Genomic DNA, 20363 nt, shown 5'->3' with positions numbered 1-20363 from the left:
TGTTGAGGCCTCCCGCCTGCGCAGCATCATCTTTACCAGCTCCAGCACCCACGGAGGGCGCTTCTCGCACTAGGGGGCGCTAGTGCCTCCTTAGAGCCCGAGCCAGGGGCGGGACGGGGGCCCAGGGGGCGGGGCGGGGCGGGGCGGGGCGTCGTGGGGCGGGGCATCGGCGGGCGGGCCCCGGTGCCAGGTGCGGTTTGGTCCTCCCGGGGCGCCGTAGGCGGTGCATCCCGCTCGCGCCCAGCGCTGAGGTCCTCCGGTGCCTGAGGCGATAGCGGGACCTGAGAGGAGCTGCTGCGACCCCCGCTTCTTCCTCCTCATTTCCGCCTCCCCGGGACCATGGCCGCGCCGGCGGGTAAGGAAGGGCCGCGCCATCCTGTCCCGTCGCTATCTCGGAAGCCGGGCCCCAGGGCGCCTCAGGGTAGCGGCGGCCTCCTGGGGATTGGGGCTGAGTGGACCCCCATGCATCCAGGCTCCTTAAAAGGAGAATTTAGGAGTGAACACAGGGCTCCCCGAAGACTCCGAGGTTGTGGACTCCGTAATTGGGAGGCTGGAGACGGGGCTCCGAGGGGCAGGCGGGTGGGGCGGCTTCCCGCGAGTTGAGGTCCTCGGGAGGAAGGGATGCTGGCTCTGCCAGGGGGCTAGCTTTATAGCTGGGCTTAGCGCCCGCAGGTCCTCAAATTAAAACTTTTCTAAGGGAGCCGAGGGGCCGGGGTTCTCGTGGAGTGGGGGTTCTCGTGGAGTATGGGGAGCACGGGAATCTTAGGGTTCGGGGCAGTTATGAGGGGATGGAAAGTTACCGCGGGTTCTGGGTTTTCTGTGGGAAATGGAGGAGAGGCTGATTTCCGACGGGTTCCAAGGTTTCTCGCCGGTGTCTGGGGCTCTTTGCAGGAAATAGGGGAGTGTGGGTTCTCTTGGGGTTTAAGACACGGATTGTCGTAAGGAGAGACTGGAGCATCCTTCCTGGGGAATGTAGGTCCCCTGGGGTTTTGCGTTCTCCCTTGGCCTGCCTAAGACGAGAAGTGTGGCCAAACACCTTCTGGAAGGAAGAGTCGTCCAAGGGTCAAGGGTGGCTTCAGGGTTAGGTTAGCTGGGCCTGCAGTCCCCTCCCAGTCACCTCTTACACCACCCTGCACTTTCTGCCATCCTCGCCTGTCCCCCAGCACCAGGGACTTTCTGTTGCCTATGTTTCCCAACCACCTGTGTGGGTGGCCCAGCCTCTAGGTAGACCAGGGTCAGCGTCCAGAAGCTTTCTAGAGGTAGCAGGAGGGAATGGTGGAGGAGGGAGCTTGTCCTGGATAGCTGCCCCCACTTCCTGGCTTTCAGCCTGTGGACAGTCACTTCCTCTATCCTGAATACAAGGCCCAGGCCACCAGTGGGTCACTTCCTCACCATGGGAGCATGGGATTTTCTCCTCATTCTTCATAATAGGCTTCTAGAGAAAGAGGAGCGGGGGAAGAAATACACCCTGTCCCTTTCTTTTTTCTTTCAGAGTTCTTCAACTCAAATTACTTATGATTTTTTTCTAACCTCTGTGTAACGTAGGTTCCCTGTCTTGAATCTTGATTCTCAGAAATTTGTGAAAGATCTTTTTCTGAGGGAATCAAAAAGCTGTCTAGAGGCATTAAAGCCTGTAGGTGTATTGGTTTATATGTTCTTCCATAAGCAAATTTGTTGGATACTATTGTCCTGTGCATTTAGCAAGCACTGAGGAATATAGTGATGTACAAAACAGACACAATCCTTGCCTTTGTGGTGCTTACAGTCCTAAAGATGGACAGTAAATAATTGTGGTGACAATGGAGATAAATGCTCTAATAATTGAAATTAAACAATGAGGTGATAAGAATGCATCAGGAGTGAGGAGAGTGGATAAGGGAATACTTTTCTTTAAAAAGCAAGTTTATGCTTACCCCTGAGACTAAGTAGAAATTAGTCCAGCAAAGAAAGAACAAAGATCATTCCAGGCAGAAGAGACAGCATAAAAAGACCCTGAGGTTCGCATGTAGTACCTTTGAAGAGCTGAATGAAAGCCAGTATGGCTTTTGGTGTGGGTGTGTAGGGGAGGTGTTAATCCTCACCTGAGGATATTTTTCCATTGATTCTACATAGAGTCACAGGGTGGGGGTGGGGGAGAGAAACATTAAATGTGAGACACATTGATTGGTTGCCTCCCTCTTGTTCCTGGCTAGGGCAGGGGATCATACCTGCAACTGAGGTACATGCCCTTGACCAGGAATCGAACCTTCAACCCTTTAATCCACAGGCCAACTCTAACTGCTGAACCAAACCGGCCAGGGCCAGTATGGCTTTTTCATGGGTGGGGAGACTAAGGCTCAGAAATGACTTCAAGCTTCCATAGCCAAATAAATGGCGGTGGTCAGAGTTTATCTTTTCCAACTTCAAATTTAGTACTTCACCCCTTATGTATCACTAACACCAGAATGAGGTTGCACGGAGAGTCAGAGAAGGAAGTGGGACTTAAACTTTTACTTGTTCTGGCCAACCCATTTCAAGACAACTGCGATTCCTGTGTAACAGGAGAATCAACAAAGAAATCAAATATTTACTGAGTGCCTGTGATGTCTAAGGCACTGGGCTGGAACAAGTTTTACCTCTTACAAATTTTAACAAATGCTAGAGCCAGGAGAGACTCAACATAATGTAACTCTCTTCATTTTACGTATGAAGAAACTAAGGCACAGGGGTGAAAATGGATTTGTCCAAGGTCACTTAACTAGTGAGCCAGGACTAACCTAGGACTTCTCCTCCAGTTCTCTTTATAGTATTCCAGGCTGCTTGAAGCATGCGGAGTCTGGCATACAGTAAGCCCTTAATGAATGTGGAAATAAATATGTGATTTGTGCCTTTGAGAAATTCCCTGCCTGCTTAGAGTAATTAAGGAAAAAAAGATAAATCAAGACAAGTTATATAGCATACTTTCCCTCCCGTAAGCATGCCTTTCCCCTTCCTCTCCCCCTTTTCTTTCCCTACAGGCATGCATCTCCTAAACTCTAAGGGACCCCATGAGGCTTACAACCAGGGCAGCAATGGGCAGTGGCAGTTTGTCCCTGCACACCCCCTGAACTTGTCCCCAAGGGCAGCTTTTCTCTGGGAAAAAAACAAACAAAACACAAGCTATATAAAGCCTGTATGTGATAACATTATGGAATTTCAAATGTGAGGGAGAACTCTATTCATACATTCATTCTACAAATATATATTGAGTTCCTACTATCTGCCAAGTACTTCTAGGCCCTGGGGATACTCAGAGAACAAAACAGACCAAATCCTTTCCCTCATGTTCTGGTCGGGACAGATGGACAATAATTAAATATATGAATATCATACATCGGGGATAAATGCTCTGAAGAGAAATAAAGTAATATAAGGCCATAAGAGCAATGGGAGGTCAGGGAAGTCTCTGGTTAATGACTTCTAAGCAGAGAAATGAAACAAGAGATAGAGCCATTTGACTATCTGGAGGAAGAACATTTTATTTTTTAAAAAATTTTTTTCTTTATTGATTATAGAGAGAGGAAAGGAAAGGGGGAGAGAGAGAGAGAGAGAAACATTGATGAGAGAGAACATCAATTGGCTGCCTTCTGCATGCGCCCCACTGGGGGTAAGGCCTACAACCTGGGCATGTGCCCTAACTGGGAGTCGAACCAGCGACCTCTTGGTGCATGGGTCGATTCTCAACCACTGAGCCACACTAGCTGGGCTGAGGAAGAACATTTTAGACAGAATAAAAGAGAATGAGCAAAGGCCCTGAGCCAGGAATGTGCTTGGCATATTTGAAGACCAGCAGGATGTCCAGTATGGCTACCAGATTTGGTCAGAGAGTGCTTCTTTTTTTAAAATCCTCACTCAAGGATATTTCTCCATTTATCTTCAGATAGAGTGGGAGGGGAAGAGAGAGAGAAACATTGATGTAAGAGAGACGCATGGATTGGCTGCCTCCCGCACAATCCCAACTGGAGACAAGGTCTGAACCGAATTTGCCCCTGACCAGAATCAAACATGTGACTCTTTGGTCCTCGGGTGACACTCTAACCGCTGAGCCAAACCGGCCAGGGTGGGAATGCTTCTTAAAGAAGGTAAGATGGAGCCCTGGCCGGTTTGGCTCAGCAGTTAGAGCGTTGGTCTGCAGTCCAGAGAGACCCGGGTTTGGTTTTCGCTAGGGGCGCGTACCTCGGTTGCGGTTTGTCCCCGGCCCCAGTTGAGTCATGCAGGTGGCAACCTATCGATGTGTCCCTTTCATGTTGATGTCTCTCTCTCTCTCCCTCCCTCCCTCCCACTCTATCTGAACAAAAAATGGAAAAATGTCCTTGGGTGAGGATAAAAAAAATCAATTAAAAAAAGAAGGTATGATGGAAAAGTCTTAAAAAGGGTGTTGTGGGGAATGATACCCTGGTATGGAAGAAACTGGGAGAAGTCAAAGCTGGGCAAGTTTCAAGGTCTTCACAAAGAATGGTGAATTGATATATGTGGTAGAGGCAAGGATTGGGAGGTGGGGGAGTCGTAGGAAGTGGAAGGTAAGGCTGAGAGGGTGGCTAAAGCCAGACGGGTGTGGCTTAATGCTAAGCTTATGGAATTTTCCAGTCTGCAATAGAGACCATAGTTTTAATGTAGGAAGAGTCATGATGAAAGCATTTGTTTTCACTTTTTTTTTGTTTCTCTCTCTTAAAAGAGAGAGAAACATTGATGTGAGAGACACATCATCGATCGGTTGCCTCTCACATGACCCTGACCCGGGCAGAGGATCGAACTTGCAATCCGGGCACGTGCCCTTGAGTGGGAATTGAACCTGAGCAAATGCTCTAACTGCTGAGCCAAACTGGCCAGGGCAGGGCATTTGTTTTTAGACCATCAATCTGGCATTGGTGGGCAGAATGAATTGGACAAAGGTAAAGAAGGGCACCAATCTGGAGGTAAATACAGTGGACCCTGAGCTGAGGGGTTAGTCAAGGGAATGGAGAAGAAAGCCCTGACCAGTAGGATATGCCTCATGCTATGGGCAGGGCAGGGTGACTTGGATAGTTCTGGGAATGGGATGGAAGGATCAAGGTAAGGTTCAAGAAGGCTACAGGTTTTAAAGCTGAATAGAAACCCATCATGTTCAAGGGGCTGCATTAAGCTTTCCATGTTTCTACATCTTTTAGAGGCTGAGTTGATTCCCTGTGCAGGGCTAGCTTCTTTCTGATCAGTGCAGCCTGAAGGGGACTAAATTTCAGGGACAAATTAGGGAGGGATGGGGCATCATTTTAGCATTTCAGTGAGAAGACCTGCAGCTCTAGCAGTCTCTTACAAGTCTATCTTTTTTCTTACTCTTTAAAAAACATGTTTTTTCTTCACTGATTTTAGAGAGAGAGAAAGGGAGAGGGAGAGAGAGATAGAAATATTGATGAGAGAGAACATTGATTGGCCGCCTCCTGCATGCCCCCCACTGGGGATTTAGCCCACAACCTGGGCATGTGCCCTGATCAGGAATCAAACCGGCAACCTCTTGGTGCATGGGTCAATACTCAACCACTGAGCCACACCAGCTGGGCTCTTTTATCTTACTCTTGACCTTTCTTTATACAGTAGCAAGAATTGATTATTTTACCTATTAATTTATATCCAACAGTAGCTAGAACACGAAACCATTGCTTGGTTCTGTGAAAATATACCTTGGGCATCCATCCTGGGATTCTATTTTGTCAGTTCCTGCTTATAATTTATTTTTCAGAAAAGAAAGTAAAATGTAGTCAAATACATAGACTTTGGAGTTAGCAGACCTGTGGCCAAATCCCAGCTCTAACACTTGTGTTTTTGTTTGGTTGGCTGGTTGGTTGGTTGGTTGGTTGGTTTTTTAAATCCTCACCTGAGGATATTTTTCTATTAATTTTCACGCCGAGTGGGAGAGAGAGCGAGAGAGAGAGAAAGAGAGCAGAAGAGAGAAACATTGATGTGGGAGAGACCTCGATTGGTTACCTCCCGTACAACCCTAACCAGGGCCAGGTACCGAACTACAACCAAGGCACATAACCTTGAACAGAATCGAACCCACGATTGTTTGGTCCCCAGGCCGACACTCTAGCTGCTGAGCCAAACTGACGACCAGGGCTCAGCTCTAACACTTGTTAATTGAGCATTTCAGTTTCCTCTTTAGTAAAATGGGAACAGTAGTAGTTCTTCAGTAATAGTCCTTACCTCATGGGATCTTTATATTCGATTAATTCATGCTTGCACAGTGCTTAGGACACTGCCTGGCACATAATAAAGACTCAATAGTTGGGATTTTTTCCCCCTTCATTGATAAAGGGTAGAGACCTGTTGTCTGGGGCTATATGAATTGGTTAACCAGTTCTCTAAGAAATTCTTTGTAGGCCTTCCTCCAGATAAGAAATTGCCAACTCATTCACAGCTAAGTAAACTTACGGTTTGGAAGTGAGAACCTGAGTGCCCAAAAACCACAGGAACCATCTGTCTTGTTTGTTGCTCTACCCAGTGTCTTAATTATTCTACCAAACTTACCCTGCCCCCAGCACTTGGTTTGTCCCTCTCTGAGGTGTTATTTCTTTTCTTTCTTTCTTTTTTTTTTTTTTTTTACATGTGTTATTTCTGTATACCTTTGTCTCTCACACTCTTTTTTTTTTTTTATCCTCACCCGAGGACATTTTTCCATTTTTTGTTCAGGTAGAGTGGGAGGGAGAGAGAGGAAGAGAGAGAGGGAGAAACATCGACGTGAAAGGGACATATCGAGTGGCTGCCACCCGCACGACCAACCAGGGCCAGGGACAAACTGCAACTGAGGTACGTGCCCTTAGCGGGAACCGAGCCCGGGTCTCTCTGGACTGCAGGCCGACGCTCTAACCACTGAGCAAAACCAGCCAGGGCTGTCTCTCCTGTCTCTCACACTGTAGGAGTACTCACCAAGGGCCCCCAGCTGTTTGTGGCCTAGTCTGTGTCTTGTACATGAGCACATAGAAAACATTTTCTGAATTTGTTTTGAAAACATTTCCATCAGATTTTGGAGGTTAGTGTAGTCAGCTCATCCTTTTCCCCAGCCAACCTCCTAAATATACATGAAAGATAGAAGAAAAGCTACTCACAATTCAGTTGCCATCTAATTGCCAGGCACTGTGAGAAGTATTTTTACATATATTACATTATTTCTCTTAATCTTCTTCTTAATCCTGTAAGGAAGTGGTGTTACCCTCTTTTTAAGAGTAAGAGATAGCCCTGGCCAGTTTGGCTCAGCGGTTAGAGCGTCAGCCTGCGGTCCGGAGAGACCCGGGTTCGGTTCCCGCTAAGGGCACGTACTTCGGTTGCAGTTTGTCCCCGGCCCTGGTTGGTCGTGCGGGTGGCAGCCACTCGATGTGTCCCTTCACGTCGATGTTTCTCACTCTCTCTCCCTTCCTCTCTCTCCCTGCCACTCTATCTGTACAAAAAATAGAAAAAATATCCTCGGGTGAGGATAAAAAAAAAAGAGTAAGAGATAAGCTCAGAGAGGTTAAATAATTTGCCTAAGGACACAGCCAAGTTTCAGACCTAGGTCTAACTCCAGTTCTGCTTTGACCCTTACAAATTTTCCCTAATAAATTAAAGGGCAGAAGAGAATAACAGCAAGAATGAAACTCTCTGAGATGCCTCTGTCTATGCCTTAACTTGAAAAATGAGAGGCCCCTGGTTTGGTGTCGCAGATTCTCAGAGCCAGAGGAATAATTTGATCCCTCCTTTTATGAAGGAAGAATCTAAGGTCCAGAGAAGTTCACAAGCTCTTTTAAAAATCATCTAATCTTTTTTTCCTTAGACACTCCCTTTGGTAATATTTGGTAAGGTAATGAGGAGGAAAACCCTTTGGGTTACAGGGGAGAATATCTAGAGAAACATTTTTCATTACTGTTGTTATTGTTGGTAGTCACTTCATTAAAATGTGGTCTTTTCTCTCTTGGCTGTACCCTACCGGTTACTGCCCCTGCCCCTCTGCTTCCTGCTTTATCCCGGAACAAGTGGAATTTATACACCTGACCTGCCAGTTCCCAGGGGGCACAGTGGTTACCGTACTTGTTGTTTTGTGCTGCCCTGAATTGCCTGGGTGTTGTTCCTGGTTCTCATTGTCTAGTGGAATATGAGAAGCACCAAAGATTTTTCTCAAATGAAAGGATAGTATCTGTGCATGTTGGTTCAAGCTAGGCTTTATGGTCGAGCTCTCAACCCTTGGGGATTTCTCACCCTTTTGAATTCTGAAAAGAACTCGTTTGCAGAAACCCAGCTCTCAGACCAAGATTAAGGTGAATGTTAGTGTCTTGTGGGAAATGCACTGGCACTGAGCTGGGGTACCAGGCTGAGCCCTTCCACTGAATAACTAGTTTTGAACTAGTCTTACCTTGTCTGAGGCAGCATAGGGTAATAAAATGCAACTGATCTGTTAGTTTCAGAACCCCTTTGAGCCCCTCCCAGACCAGCTTTCTGATGGTTAGGAAACTCAATTCTACTGCAAGCCCATTTTTCTTTCAGAAAAATGAAAGGGTTGGATTAGAGTAGATTTTTAAAAGCCCTTCCAACTTTACCAGCCTGCCATCCTAGTACCTGCACAGTGGATTCCCAGATTGTTCGAGGATCACCAATTATTAAGTTGGGAGAGAGAAGTGTATATAAACTGAATATATATTATAACAGTATTCAAAAGGTCCTGAAAGTGAGAACCTCTGTAATGAGCCATTTGTTAGTTTTTACCTAATTAGCATTGCACATTTACCACTTCCTAAAAGCAACAAATTCCCATAATGAAGGCACAGTTTTCTGATTTATTAAACACCCAATAAGGGCCCCTTATTGTTTGAGGCTCCTGGGGACATTTACTTAATCAAGCTTCCTTTCTGGATTCTGATAATCAGTAGCCAATGGTGATAAGTCTGCAAATATGAGCGGTAAACACATTAGAGGGAGAGGGTGAACAGCCGGGTACTATGAGGTATTTTCCTAGAGAAAGAATGTCCTAGGCCAACTGGACAGGACTCTGGATTGGTCTTCCATTAGGTCTCACAGAAACCTCCATAAACTTTGTATTATTATATTTATCTTACATTTCCTAGAATGAAGGTTGTAAATGAATTGGGATTATTGACTTTCAGGGCTATAAGAGAGCTGAAGATTCCAAGAATATTCTCTTGAAGAGTGTCTGGGCTTGGGAGTCTGAAGGCTCTGGGTAAATATCTTTGCTCAAGTACAACCTGATAGACTGAGGCCTGTATATCTACATGTAACTTTACCTGTAGGTAATCGCCCTGGGAGTCAGAGAACTTATTCCAGTGAAATCATCCCTGTTGATTGTTGGAGCTTATATTTGGAAATTACATGTATAGTTGACAGTTGGGTACAACTTTTCAGTTGGATTCACAACACAGAGGGTTGTCTGTACTCTACCAGGCTTTATGCTAGGCCCTAGAGATTTCAGGATCTTTAAGATGCAATCTTTGCCCCTTAGAGCTGGAGGGGAGGGGACAGAGAGAGAGACTGAGGGAGACAGAAACATAATGAACTGTAATTACAGAACAAATTATATAAAATAGGTATAGACAAAGTGAAAAAAAACAAACACTACCTGCCTTTGGGGGACTATCAAGGAAGGATAGATGGCTGATTAAGGGAAAAGGTTGCTAAAGTATTCTAAACAGAGAATAGCTTGAGGTGTGAATGTTAGGATGTAAAGACATGAATATAAGTAACAGGAGTAGAAAATAGATCAAGATGTGACTAGATCATCCCTTTGTAAGGGATGATGAGAGATAAAGGTTCTTAGGGGCCACTTTGTGGAGGGCTGTTCATTCCCCAATAAATGTTAATGAGGGACAGTAGTAGGCCAGGGACAGGTCTTGGTTCCCTTAGTCCTTCGGAGCTAACAATCTAACTTTAATGATGTGTGAGGAGTTTGCATGCCTGCCTCAGGACCTTTAACACATCTCCCTCCATCCCAGTCTCCAGTGTAATCCTTCTGTCCTCCTTTTTGCCTAGATAATTTATATTCATCCTTCAGAGCTCAGCTTGGAAATTGCTCCCTTAAGGAATATTTGACTTACCCTAACCCCATTTTCCTAGTTAAGAACTTGATATCATCTTCACACAATTTGCCCCAATTATAATTAAAATAATTATGTTATTGTTCAATATCTGTTGTTTAATTTTATTTTTGTTTGCTGCATAGTGTTAGACACATATTTGGCATGCGGTAAATATTTGCTAAAAGATTTACTAAAAGACTTTGCTGCCCTGGCAGGTTTGGCTCAGCGGTTAGAGTGTCAGCCTGCGGTCCAGAGAGACCCAGGTTCGGTTCCCACTAAGGGCATGTATTTCGGTTGCAGTTTGTCCCCGGCCCTGGTTGGGTTGTGCGGGTGGCAGCTACTTGATGTGTCCCTTTCACGTCGATGTTTCTCTCTCTCTTCCTCTCTCTCCCTCCCGCTCTATCTGAATAAAAAATAAAAAAAAATAAAAAAGACTGCTGAAAGACTGAAGTGTGTCCATTGAATGTAGCAATAAGCAGTCACTGTTGACATTGGTGAGAGTTTCTGAGAAATGGTGGAGGTGGAAGTCAGATTGCAGTGGATTATGCGGTAAGTGGGAAGTGAGGAAATGAGGGCAGTGATGTGTAGACAACTTTTTAGTGATGTGTGGCTGTGAAGAGGGAAGCAAGTGTGGGAGATAGAGAAGAAAATAGGGTCCCAATTTTTTTTTTAATGGGAAAGACTTGAACTTAAGAGATAATTGGAAGGGAATGGTGGTGGAGATACCTGAAAGTGCATACCTCCTGAAAGGTGGAATAAGCTGGAATCCAGAACAGCAGTTCCAGTTGAGCCTTTGTTCTGTAGACACTGAGGAGTCTGGATAAACTGGCTAATGTTATAGAGTACACAAGGAAGAGAAGTCAAAGACCTGAACTCAGGCTATGGTGAAGGGCAGGGAAGGATTGGAGAGGCATTTGGGAGGTGGAACCAACTGGATATGAGAGAAGGGAGTAGGGATTTTTGTGCCCGTAGTGCCTAGCACAGAGTAAATGATACCTAAGTGTTAAATGACTTTGAAATCCTCAAGACTGGAGAAAACAGGGTAGGCTCTGGAGGGTGTAGCAATAAGGTTCTCTCAAATATCTTCATAACGGAAAGTCCTGATCCTTTTTGCATTTTGGGAACAGCCAAAAGTCATTCAGAGCCAAGATATTGAATTGTGGAGTAAGTGGGTGGTCAGGTTAGAGACTATTACTTTTGGGTTAAAAATTAAAAACAAGAAACAAGGTGTGGCTTAACATAGTGAGATTTGCTGGGGTGGGGCAGCAGTTTACAAACTGGCTCTGAAAGCTCTTGCATGTAAGAGTTCCAAAAATGTTTCAAACTGGTACCTCCAGAACTTGGGAGATTCATTTGGATGTCTGTGTTCATCAAAAACCCTCTCACAACACTGGCTAGGGGGCTCAACTGGTTAGAGCATCATTCTGATACACCAAGGTTGTGGGTTCAATCCCAGGTCAGGGCATATACAAGAAACAACCACCGAATGCATAAATAAGTGAAACAACAAATCAATCTTTCTCTCTCTCTCTCTCAAAAGAAATCAATAAAAAAACCCAAAAAACCTTTCTCACTAATTCACTTTCTTGCCCCCTATCCATAACCCATTTGAATGAGTCTCTCAGACTTTCTGCTTTAGAGTTTGTGAGGATGACGATGCACTCTCTGGCCTTTACCACCCAAAGACCATAAAGGCCCCTCATGAGAGTCTAGGAAGTTGAGATCGAGGAGTGATGGACTTGTATCACTGTGGAACTAGAAGAAAGGTGTAGGTAGGTAGAGGTTTTAAAGACTCCTACCAGCTTGTTTAATTCTTCTCTGGTATGAGGACAGCTGTCTATGCTCTGGCTGCTCCAAATGCTGCCTAGCAATCTTGAAATGCCTGGAGCCATGCATTGTCTATTTATGGCCCCTATGCCTGTGTAACAGGGTTCGGTGACTGTCACTGTGCCTGTGGCAGTCTGGAGTTACCCAGAGAGAACAAAGCTGCATACACAGAGAGCACAAGGGAGTCTTGTAACAACCTTGTCCTGCTTTCTAGGGCTGAGTCAGGTACCACAGCTTGATCTCAGCTGCCCTCTCTATTTCAAGAAGTTGGCATCTGAGCCACACCAGGTGTATTGTGTTTTGTCCCTTTTGGAGGGACATGGACTGACTTTGTTATTGTTCATGCTAATATCTCGGCCTACACAGCCTTTCCCCATCCTATCTCAGCCTTTGGTAAATCGTTCCCATCTTTCAAGGCTCAGCTCAAGTGTCAACTTCCCCTACAAAGACTTTCCTAGCTCTTTAAGAGGAATGAGTAGGAATTAACATGGTGGAGTGGAAAGAGTGTGGACTTTAGAGTGAGCCAGACCTGAGTTAGGATACTAGATCTGCCACTTGGCCTGTCACCCCTGGTCTCAAGTTTCATTTCTCCCATCCATTAAATGAGTATAATAATAAACTGTCTCGTGCTCGCTTCGGCAGCACATACACTAAAATTGGAATGATACAGAGAAGATTAGCATGGTCCCTGTGCAAGGATGACATGCAAATTTGTGAAGCGTTCCATATTTAAAAAACAATACTACTACTAATAATACCTGCCTCACAGGATTGTTTTGAGGATTAAATGTTCTTGGTGTATAGGAGGCATTCATTAAATGTTCATTCTTTCTCTTCTATACCTATAACTTCTTTCTCTGAACTAAAATAGCTCTTTGCTTCTACTTCTGAAAGAACATCTAAATGAAAAATAACAATATAGAAGAATATTTCTTTTCCAGTGGATTTGCTGTCTAAGGAGTAGGGATGATGTTATTCAACAGTCTCCAACATAGAGCTTGGAGAAGACTCATGGGTCCAAGAGGACCCATGGTATTGGTTGCATGAATGAGATCCTGGACTAGGTGATGGAAAATCTGCACAACCAGGGCTTTTGAGAAATAGGAAAAGGTAATAACATGATTAACCTAGAGAGGAGAAGTTTCTGGGTGCTGGTTGAGAATATTTGTAGGAAAGGCTGATCCAAAAAGAAAGATACTTGTTCATTTCATCTACTCAGAACTATAAACAAGGACTGACACTTCTAGAAAAGGCAAGTTTTGTCTCAGTAGAAAAAAGAACAGTCAGAACCATTTAAAAAATGAATTCCCTCTCTCTGGGGAGATAAGTAGACCATGCTTCCAGAGATCTTGTGGAGAAGGGACTTGTGCATATGGCCGAGTATTGGACGAAACCTTTCAGTATGAGAGGCTGTTAATTCAGTCTTATTCCACACAGTGGAATCCCATCCCTTTGCCCTCAGTAATTCGGGCCTCTGAACCCCCCCTTGCTTTTGTGTGCAGGTGAAGATGACTGGAAGTGTTGGGGCTGTGGGGACCTCGTTGCTCCGAGCCAGAGGTTGTACAGGACTGTCAATGAAGCCTGGCACAGCTCTTGCTTCCGGTAAGTGGGTCTATCCTCTTGTTTTGCCAGTACATTACAGGCTAGAGCTATTTCATTTTCTGGAATATACAAAAACAAGCTTTTGATTTGAGAGTTTCCATTTCAGTGGGTGTGGGGCAGGGAGGGATGTGCCAAGGTGAAAGTGGAAGAGCCACAAATGGACCAGGAGCAGCTAGAGGTGTGGTGGGGTTTGAGAGGAGGTCTTTCTAGGGAGTCCCAGCATATTCACTTTTTAAGTTACTATTTTTTTATTGATTTGAGAGAGAGGAAAAAGGAGGGGAAGAGAGAGAGATAGATTTGTTCTACTCACTTATGTATTCATTGGTTGATTCTTATATGTGCCCTGACCAGAGATTGAACCCAAAATCTTGGCATATCGGGTTGACACTCTAACCAATTGAGCTACCCAGCCAGAGCCACCCTCACTTTTTAGGTGAGGAAACTGAGGTTCAGAAAGAGTGATTTTTCCATGCCTACACTACTGATTATGCAGATGCCTCAAGGATCACTTTCTTTTTTATCCTCACCCGAGACACTTTTTCCCATTTTTTGTTCAGATAGAGTGGGAGGGAGAAAGAAGAAGAGAGAAAGAAACATCGATGTGAAAGGGACACATCGAGTGGCTGCCACCCACATGACCAACCAGGGCCGGGGACAAACCACAACCGAGGTACACGCCCTTAGTGGGAACTGAACCCGGGTCTCTCTGGACCGCAGGCCTATGCTCCAACCGCTGAGCCAAACTGGCCAGGGCTCAAGGATTGCTTTTAGTGCAGTTGGCAAAGCTAGCTCTTCTTCACAGCAGGCTGCCTCCCTAGTTTCCTGCTTTTTGTTTTTTGTTCTTTGTGAGTCTGCCTGTCTGTGAGCACTGTCCCAAAGAAATGAGCAGGAACTTGCAGTATAAAAAGAAAAAAATAGTTTTAATATTGAATGGGCCAATACAAAGATGGGGAGCTTGTGCTCTAAAGATCCAACACCCCTATAGCATGTAGGTTACAGATTATGTAGGGCAAAATCACAGGACATTGGATTGGTCAGAGGTGAGGTTAGGGTAATAAATCATTTCTTCAGATCTTACGGACAGTTCTGAGATCTTTTCTAGGTCCCTCTCTCTGGTCTTATGGAAAAGTAGCCCAGGGTTGGTTCCAACTTAGGGCTCAGGAGCTATAATATAATTTAGGTCAAGATGTTATCTTTAGCCTACCAGAGGTCTGACCTTGTGACCATTAGTCAGATCCGGCTACTGGGCTTATTAGTCTTCTGCTCCTTCGAGGGTTGCTGATTATCCTCTCCTGCTTTTTGTTATTAACTTTATTATGGTTCTTGTTGTTCAAAGGCAGCTCAGTTTCTTGAAAATAACACAAACTTTAAAGTCAGATTTGTTCCTGCTAAGGCTCCGTTTTCTCATCAGGAAAATACAGAAGTTAAGAATCCATCTCAGATTTATTAAGATGGAATGAAATATTATATGGCAAGGACGCAGTATGTAGTGGGCACCCACTAAATGGTTGTTCCTTTCCCCAGTGAGATTAGAATCCGCAAGAGTGGGAGCTTGTCTTTGCATTCTCCCGAACATAAATGACTGGCCTGCCGTCATTCCTCACTGGAGGTTGAGTGGGCATGTGAGGTCTCCGTGGTCTGAAGTGGTGGTGGGGCAGTGCTCTCATCCTGAGAATGAAACAGACTAGACAGGCACTGCATGCTCTAAATTCCAGCACCCACATACAGCTCTTGCTGCAAAGCATCCCCCATGCTTATATCAAATAATTTAATTGACCTTTAAGCACATGCCTCCACCCGGAACTACGTGGGGGGTTGGCCTGGAGAGCTCTGGCCTCTGGAAGAGTTGGAGAGGAACTAGCATTTTTCTGCCCTTTCAGCTCTAACTCACAGCTCTCCAAGCTGCTCTGATCTAATTGCCTTGGTTTCCTCCTCCTCTTATTCTCAGGGAGGTTGATTCTGTCTTTACTTTATTCTGCCTTTTAGTAAGATAGGAGCAGAGTGTCAGAGCTTTAAAGGATCTTACAGATAAAGCCTTGGGCTAGCCCTTTTATTTTAAAGCTGAGGCTAAAGAACAGCATCGGAACCTGAGTTCCCAGGCCAGGACTTGCCTTGGATTCTAATCCATATGGTCATATTTGTCCTTGCTATTTTCCTATTTGTATGAATATTTCCTATCCAAAATAAGCAGGGCAGTGATAAGGTAGGACAAAGATAATCTTTGGAATTTTTGAATTCTCCTAAAACTAAAGAACTTAAGAACTAGAAAAGACCACCTACTGTGTGATATAACCCTCTCATATCAGAGATGAGAGGCTTCAAACCAAAAAGACAAAAAAAGTTATACACACAGGCCATGGACGACAGGAGCTGGCCTTAGAACTGAAGTCTTGGGTTATTTGTAGGTCTGATTAGATGCTAGCTTGTTAGATAGTACTGTGTATGTGTGTGAGAGAGACAGAGAGACACACAAGTACATACTCATAAAGAGTTAAGACACATTATCATGGTAGATAAGAGTGTAAGCTATGGAATTGTTACCGGAAAGGGGACCTGGCTCTTGGCCAGTCTAATGCCAGTCAGTCGGTAGTGTATGGGTTCTTAACTTTGTGCAGGAAAAGTGTCACAACATAAGTCCAGGTGAATTTTAGAGGACATTTATTAAAACTGGGAACAGTGAGCCCTGGCCATTTTGCTTCAGCAGTTAGAGCGTCAGCCCATGGACTAAAGGGTCATGGGTTTGATTCCTGGTCAAGGCCATGTACTTGGGTTGCAGGTCAATTCCCTGGTTGGGGTCTTGCAGGAGGCAGTCTATGTATCTCTCATATATGATGTTTCTCTCTCTCTCTCTCCTTCTCCCTCTCTCCCTCTTCCTCTCCTTCTCCCTCTCTTTCCCCCTCCCTCTCCCTCTTCTTCTCTCTCCCCCTCTCCCTCTCTCCCTCCCTCCCTTCCACTGTATCTAAAAAAATCAATGGAAAAATATCCTCAGGTGAGGATTAACAAAAAAATAAAATAAAATAAAAACTGGGGACAGTGAAACAAGAAAAGACTGGGGAAATGAATCTAGTCTGGTCTGGTTTGGCTCACTAAGAAGTCAGAGAAAAGGACAGGTTCAGGGGGGTTGCCTGGAATGAACTGCCACTGACCATTGCTGCCCTGGGTGCAAGCTTCTGGGGGTCCCCCAGAGTCTAGGAGATGCATGCCTGTGGGGGAACAAAAGAAGGGGCACATGCTGGCTCCTTTGTCTTGAGGCTTTTATTTTTGCTGGCAGGAATCTTAGGGGAGGTCCCAGGGGAGGGTTTCAATAGAATATTCGTGTTTTCTAAGTGTGCTCCTTTAGGGTCATGGTCTTCATTGATTGGTCAGTGTCTGGGCAGGAGGTCATTAGTCATTGCAGCTGTACTCATGTTTTCTACCTTATTTTGCTGTTTTTCTGGGTCTGGAGCTGAAATACATCTGAGGCCTAAGTGTTATTTCTAGGGATGTGACCATCTATATCTGCTGTAAATTGCTGTCATTTTGTTCAGCAATCTGTCTCAGTTTCCCTATTCCACTTATCCTGACTTATTGGCCTGTCTTAGAATGAGACTGTCTGGTTTCAAGTCCTGGCTTTGCAATTAACTGGCCTTAGGTGACTTCTCGGAGGTTCGGCACCTCATCTATAAAATGGGACTAATAATAGTACTCATCCCACAAGGTTCTTGGGAAGATTAGATGTGGTAACCTATTTGTATAAAGTGCCTAGCATAACACCTGATACATAGAAAACTCTTAATCAGTCCAGCCGGTGTGGCTCAGCAGTTGAGCATCAACCCATGCACCAAGAGCTTGCCAGTTTGATTCCCGGTCAGGACACATGCCCGGGTTGTGGGCCTGATCCCCAGTAAGGGGCATGCAGGAGCTGGCCATTCGATGTTCTCTTCCATCGATGTTTCTATCTCTCTCCCTCTCACTTCCTCTCTCTCTAAAATCAATAAAGGGAAAAAAAATTTAAAAATAAAACTCTTAATCAGTAGCTGTTATGTTATATTGTGAGTGTGTGTCTATATACTTAACACACATACATTTATTTTTCTTTTTACATACCCACTCATTGGTCATCTGATGTGGAGCCTTCGGGATTAAGGTTGACTTTGAACTACCCTACATAAGTAAAGCAGAAATCATGCCTGTGGGGGAAGTAGAGCATCCAGGTTGTCTGCTATTTACAGCTTTGCCTCAAGGACGGAGTCTCTCTAATTCTGCACATTAAAGGAGTAGATCTCCTGACTTCTGCGCCTTCCCCCACAAACTGGATGACTTGGAACCTGGTCATTTGTGCTGGGGAGAATGGCTGCTTTGGAGCCCATTTGACTTTTGCCCAAATGGGAGGAAGGACTGTACAGTCTGACTCAGAAGTAATCTGGTTATGAGGCATCAGCCTGAACAGTCTGTTAAGATCTCTTCCACCCCAGCTCACCTGTGATACTCTGATGAATTCAGAGTATCTGGGTGCATGCCTGTTAGAAGTAGGACTCTCCCTTCATTCTCCCAAAGAAATTCATTCTTCATGACTCCCTTTCAGCCTTGCTTTTTCCCAGCTGGACTATGGTTACAATAACGGATATGACTTTTCTTCTCCCCTTCCCCCACACCTTTGTTTTCCTAATCACAGGGTGGGGCTGGATATTGAATGGAGAAACTGCTGGGGTTTAGCCCAAACTCCTCCCCTCACCTGCTCTTTATACTTCTCTATCCCCTGTCTGCAGCCACGTCCTTAATCCTGCCTCTCACAGCCTTCCGCCAGTTTGTCAGGTCCCTGGGACAATAGGAAGCCATTTAAGGCTGGATCCCAGGACTGTACAGTGTAGGCCAACTGACAAACCTCCTGGAAGTAGCCCAGTCTATAAATGTGCTGGTGCAGTTGGGCACCTGGCCAGGATGCTTCTGGTCTCTGGACGCCTAGCTGACTAGCCCTCTTGCTTCCTCTTGTCAACCTTCACAACAGGCCTGTTTGGATTCTAATACCTCTGGCCTTCCCTTTCTTTGAGCAGTGTCATTGCTTCTACAGCTGGGGCCATTCTCTCTGAAGCTCTCTGGAACTGGCTCCCTCATGGGACTGAATGTTGTTTTGTAGCTGAAGTTAAAGTGTGGAGCTATGAATGGTGACCTGGCCTTTTGGCATGTTTGCAAACCAAAGAACCTTGACAAGTTTTCTGACTATTGTTCTTTCACCCTCATCAGAGGGGTTTGGCCCAGGAGGAGGGGTCGTGGGAGGAAGGAAAAGCTGCCTCTATTAGTCTGTATGGCCCCTACCTGGGAGTCTTGCTTGACCTGGTTCCTAACAACATTATCAGATCAAAAAAAGCCACCATTCTTAAGGCTCCTGGGAACTGCCTGGGGCCTCCTTTCTCAGGATCACGAACACAGACTATTTGAGCTTTCTCTTTTGAGAACTGATTTCTCATGCTTGTGCTCTAGAAAAGGAATAATGCAGATAGAAAGCTGTTATCACTTCATCAGAAAACAAACTATTTCTGCTTAATTTGTGAATCCAGGGAAGTCCAGTGAAGAAATTAAATGTGTAGCAACCAGAGACTGTAGTGTAATAGGCTGGCTGATGACAGAGTGTTTTTTGTGATGCTGAAAATCATGCTTGTTTTCTCATCCATACCCCCATCTAAACAAGCTTGATAGAATTATACTTACAGTAATAGGTTTCATTTATTGAGTGGTTACTCTGCGGTGGACACTGTCCTAAGAATTATCTCATTTAATTCTTATAACAACATAATAACTGTAGAACTGATCTTAAACTACTTTACAAATAGGGAAATAGAGGTTACTTGCTCACAGAGCTAGTAAATAGTATAGCTGGGATTTGAACTCTGGTATTCTGGCTCTTAGAAGAGTCTCTTTGCATTCTTGTTATTTAACTGTTTTGAGGCTCCGTTTCCTCTTCTGTAACTTCAGGATAAAAACACCCTACCTGCCACACACTGGGTATCAGATAACAATGAAGGGTATTGGTTCATGAATTCACAAGTGTCAATAAAAGTGCTGTTAAATTTCTCCTGGGTCTCCAGATCCTGGATTGGGAGTCAGTGGAGCAACCCTGCCATCTGCTGTTGTACTGTTGATGTTGCTGCTGCGTTTACTGACTCATGCCTCTGATTCTGGTTTGCTCGTTTGTCTAGTTTATCTTTAAGGAAACAGCCAGCCAGCAGGTCATTAAAGCAAGCCATCAAACAGGAGCCATCCTGACAGAGGAAGGAAAGTACAGACACCTGGGCCTTTCTCTGCCCCCACAAGGGACTCCAGCCTTAACATACAGTGGGACCCCTAGTGTGTAGTAGTAGCAAACCTTCAATGTGCCTTAATCCTGCTCTGTTCTTTGGGAAGAGAGAACTAAGACTGTAGAAGTCCCATAGCTGCTCTTCAGGGCAGAGATGGAGGGGGTTGAGGGTAGGGCCAGGGATTGATGATGGATATTTATTAAGCATTGTATTGAGAGTTTCACATAGATTATCTGATTCAGCCCTCACAATAACCCTGCAACCCCATTTTATAATAAAACAGGAAGGCCCAGAAAGGTGGAGTAACTTGCCCAGGGTCACACAGAGCTAACATTTGAATTCAGGTCACCCTAGCTCCGATGAGGGTCCTCTTTGCACTGGGACTCCCAAGAAACAACAGTAGACTTGGACTCAGAAGACATGGATCTTAGTCTTAGCTGAGCCAAGCTAGTTGTGTAACTGTGGGCAAGTTCCTTTGCCACTGTTGTGAAAGTAAATCCAACTCATGGAGTAGTTGTGAGGGTTAAGGAGGTAACGGAGAAGAAAGCACTCTGAAAATACTAGAATGGCATAATGTGAAGGTTTAGCAGCAGCACATGGCAACAGC

General features: G+C 45.0%; 1 protein-coding gene and 1 non-coding gene across 3 annotated transcripts in view; both read left to right on the top strand.

Moving 5' to 3' along the window:
* The first annotated feature begins 214 nt into the window (after positions 1–214).
* The window catches only part of LIMK2 (LIM domain kinase 2), a 68082-nt gene continuing 47933 nt past the window's right edge, over positions 215–20363 (top strand). For both annotated transcript variants that reach the window (XM_036276758.1, XM_036276757.1), the window contains exons 1-2: positions 215–355; positions 13382–13481. In XM_036276758.1, the coding sequence (XP_036132651.1) occupies positions 340–355; positions 13382–13481 (116 nt within the window). In that variant the 5' untranslated portion in view covers positions 215–339. The remainder of the gene's footprint in view (positions 356–13381; positions 13482–20363) is intronic.
* LOC118640444 lies at positions 12506–12612 on the top strand. The gene has a single exon (XR_004961367.1). It is a non-coding gene; the product is annotated as a U6 spliceosomal RNA (small nuclear RNA).

This window comes from Molossus molossus, unplaced genomic scaffold (genome assembly GCF_014108415.1).
Source record: "Molossus molossus isolate mMolMol1 unplaced genomic scaffold, mMolMol1.p scaffold_m16_p_22, whole genome shotgun sequence".
Classification (NCBI taxonomy): Eukaryota; Metazoa; Chordata; class Mammalia; order Chiroptera; family Molossidae; genus Molossus; species Molossus molossus.
This window is presented reverse-complemented; position numbering and strand designations above follow the sequence as displayed.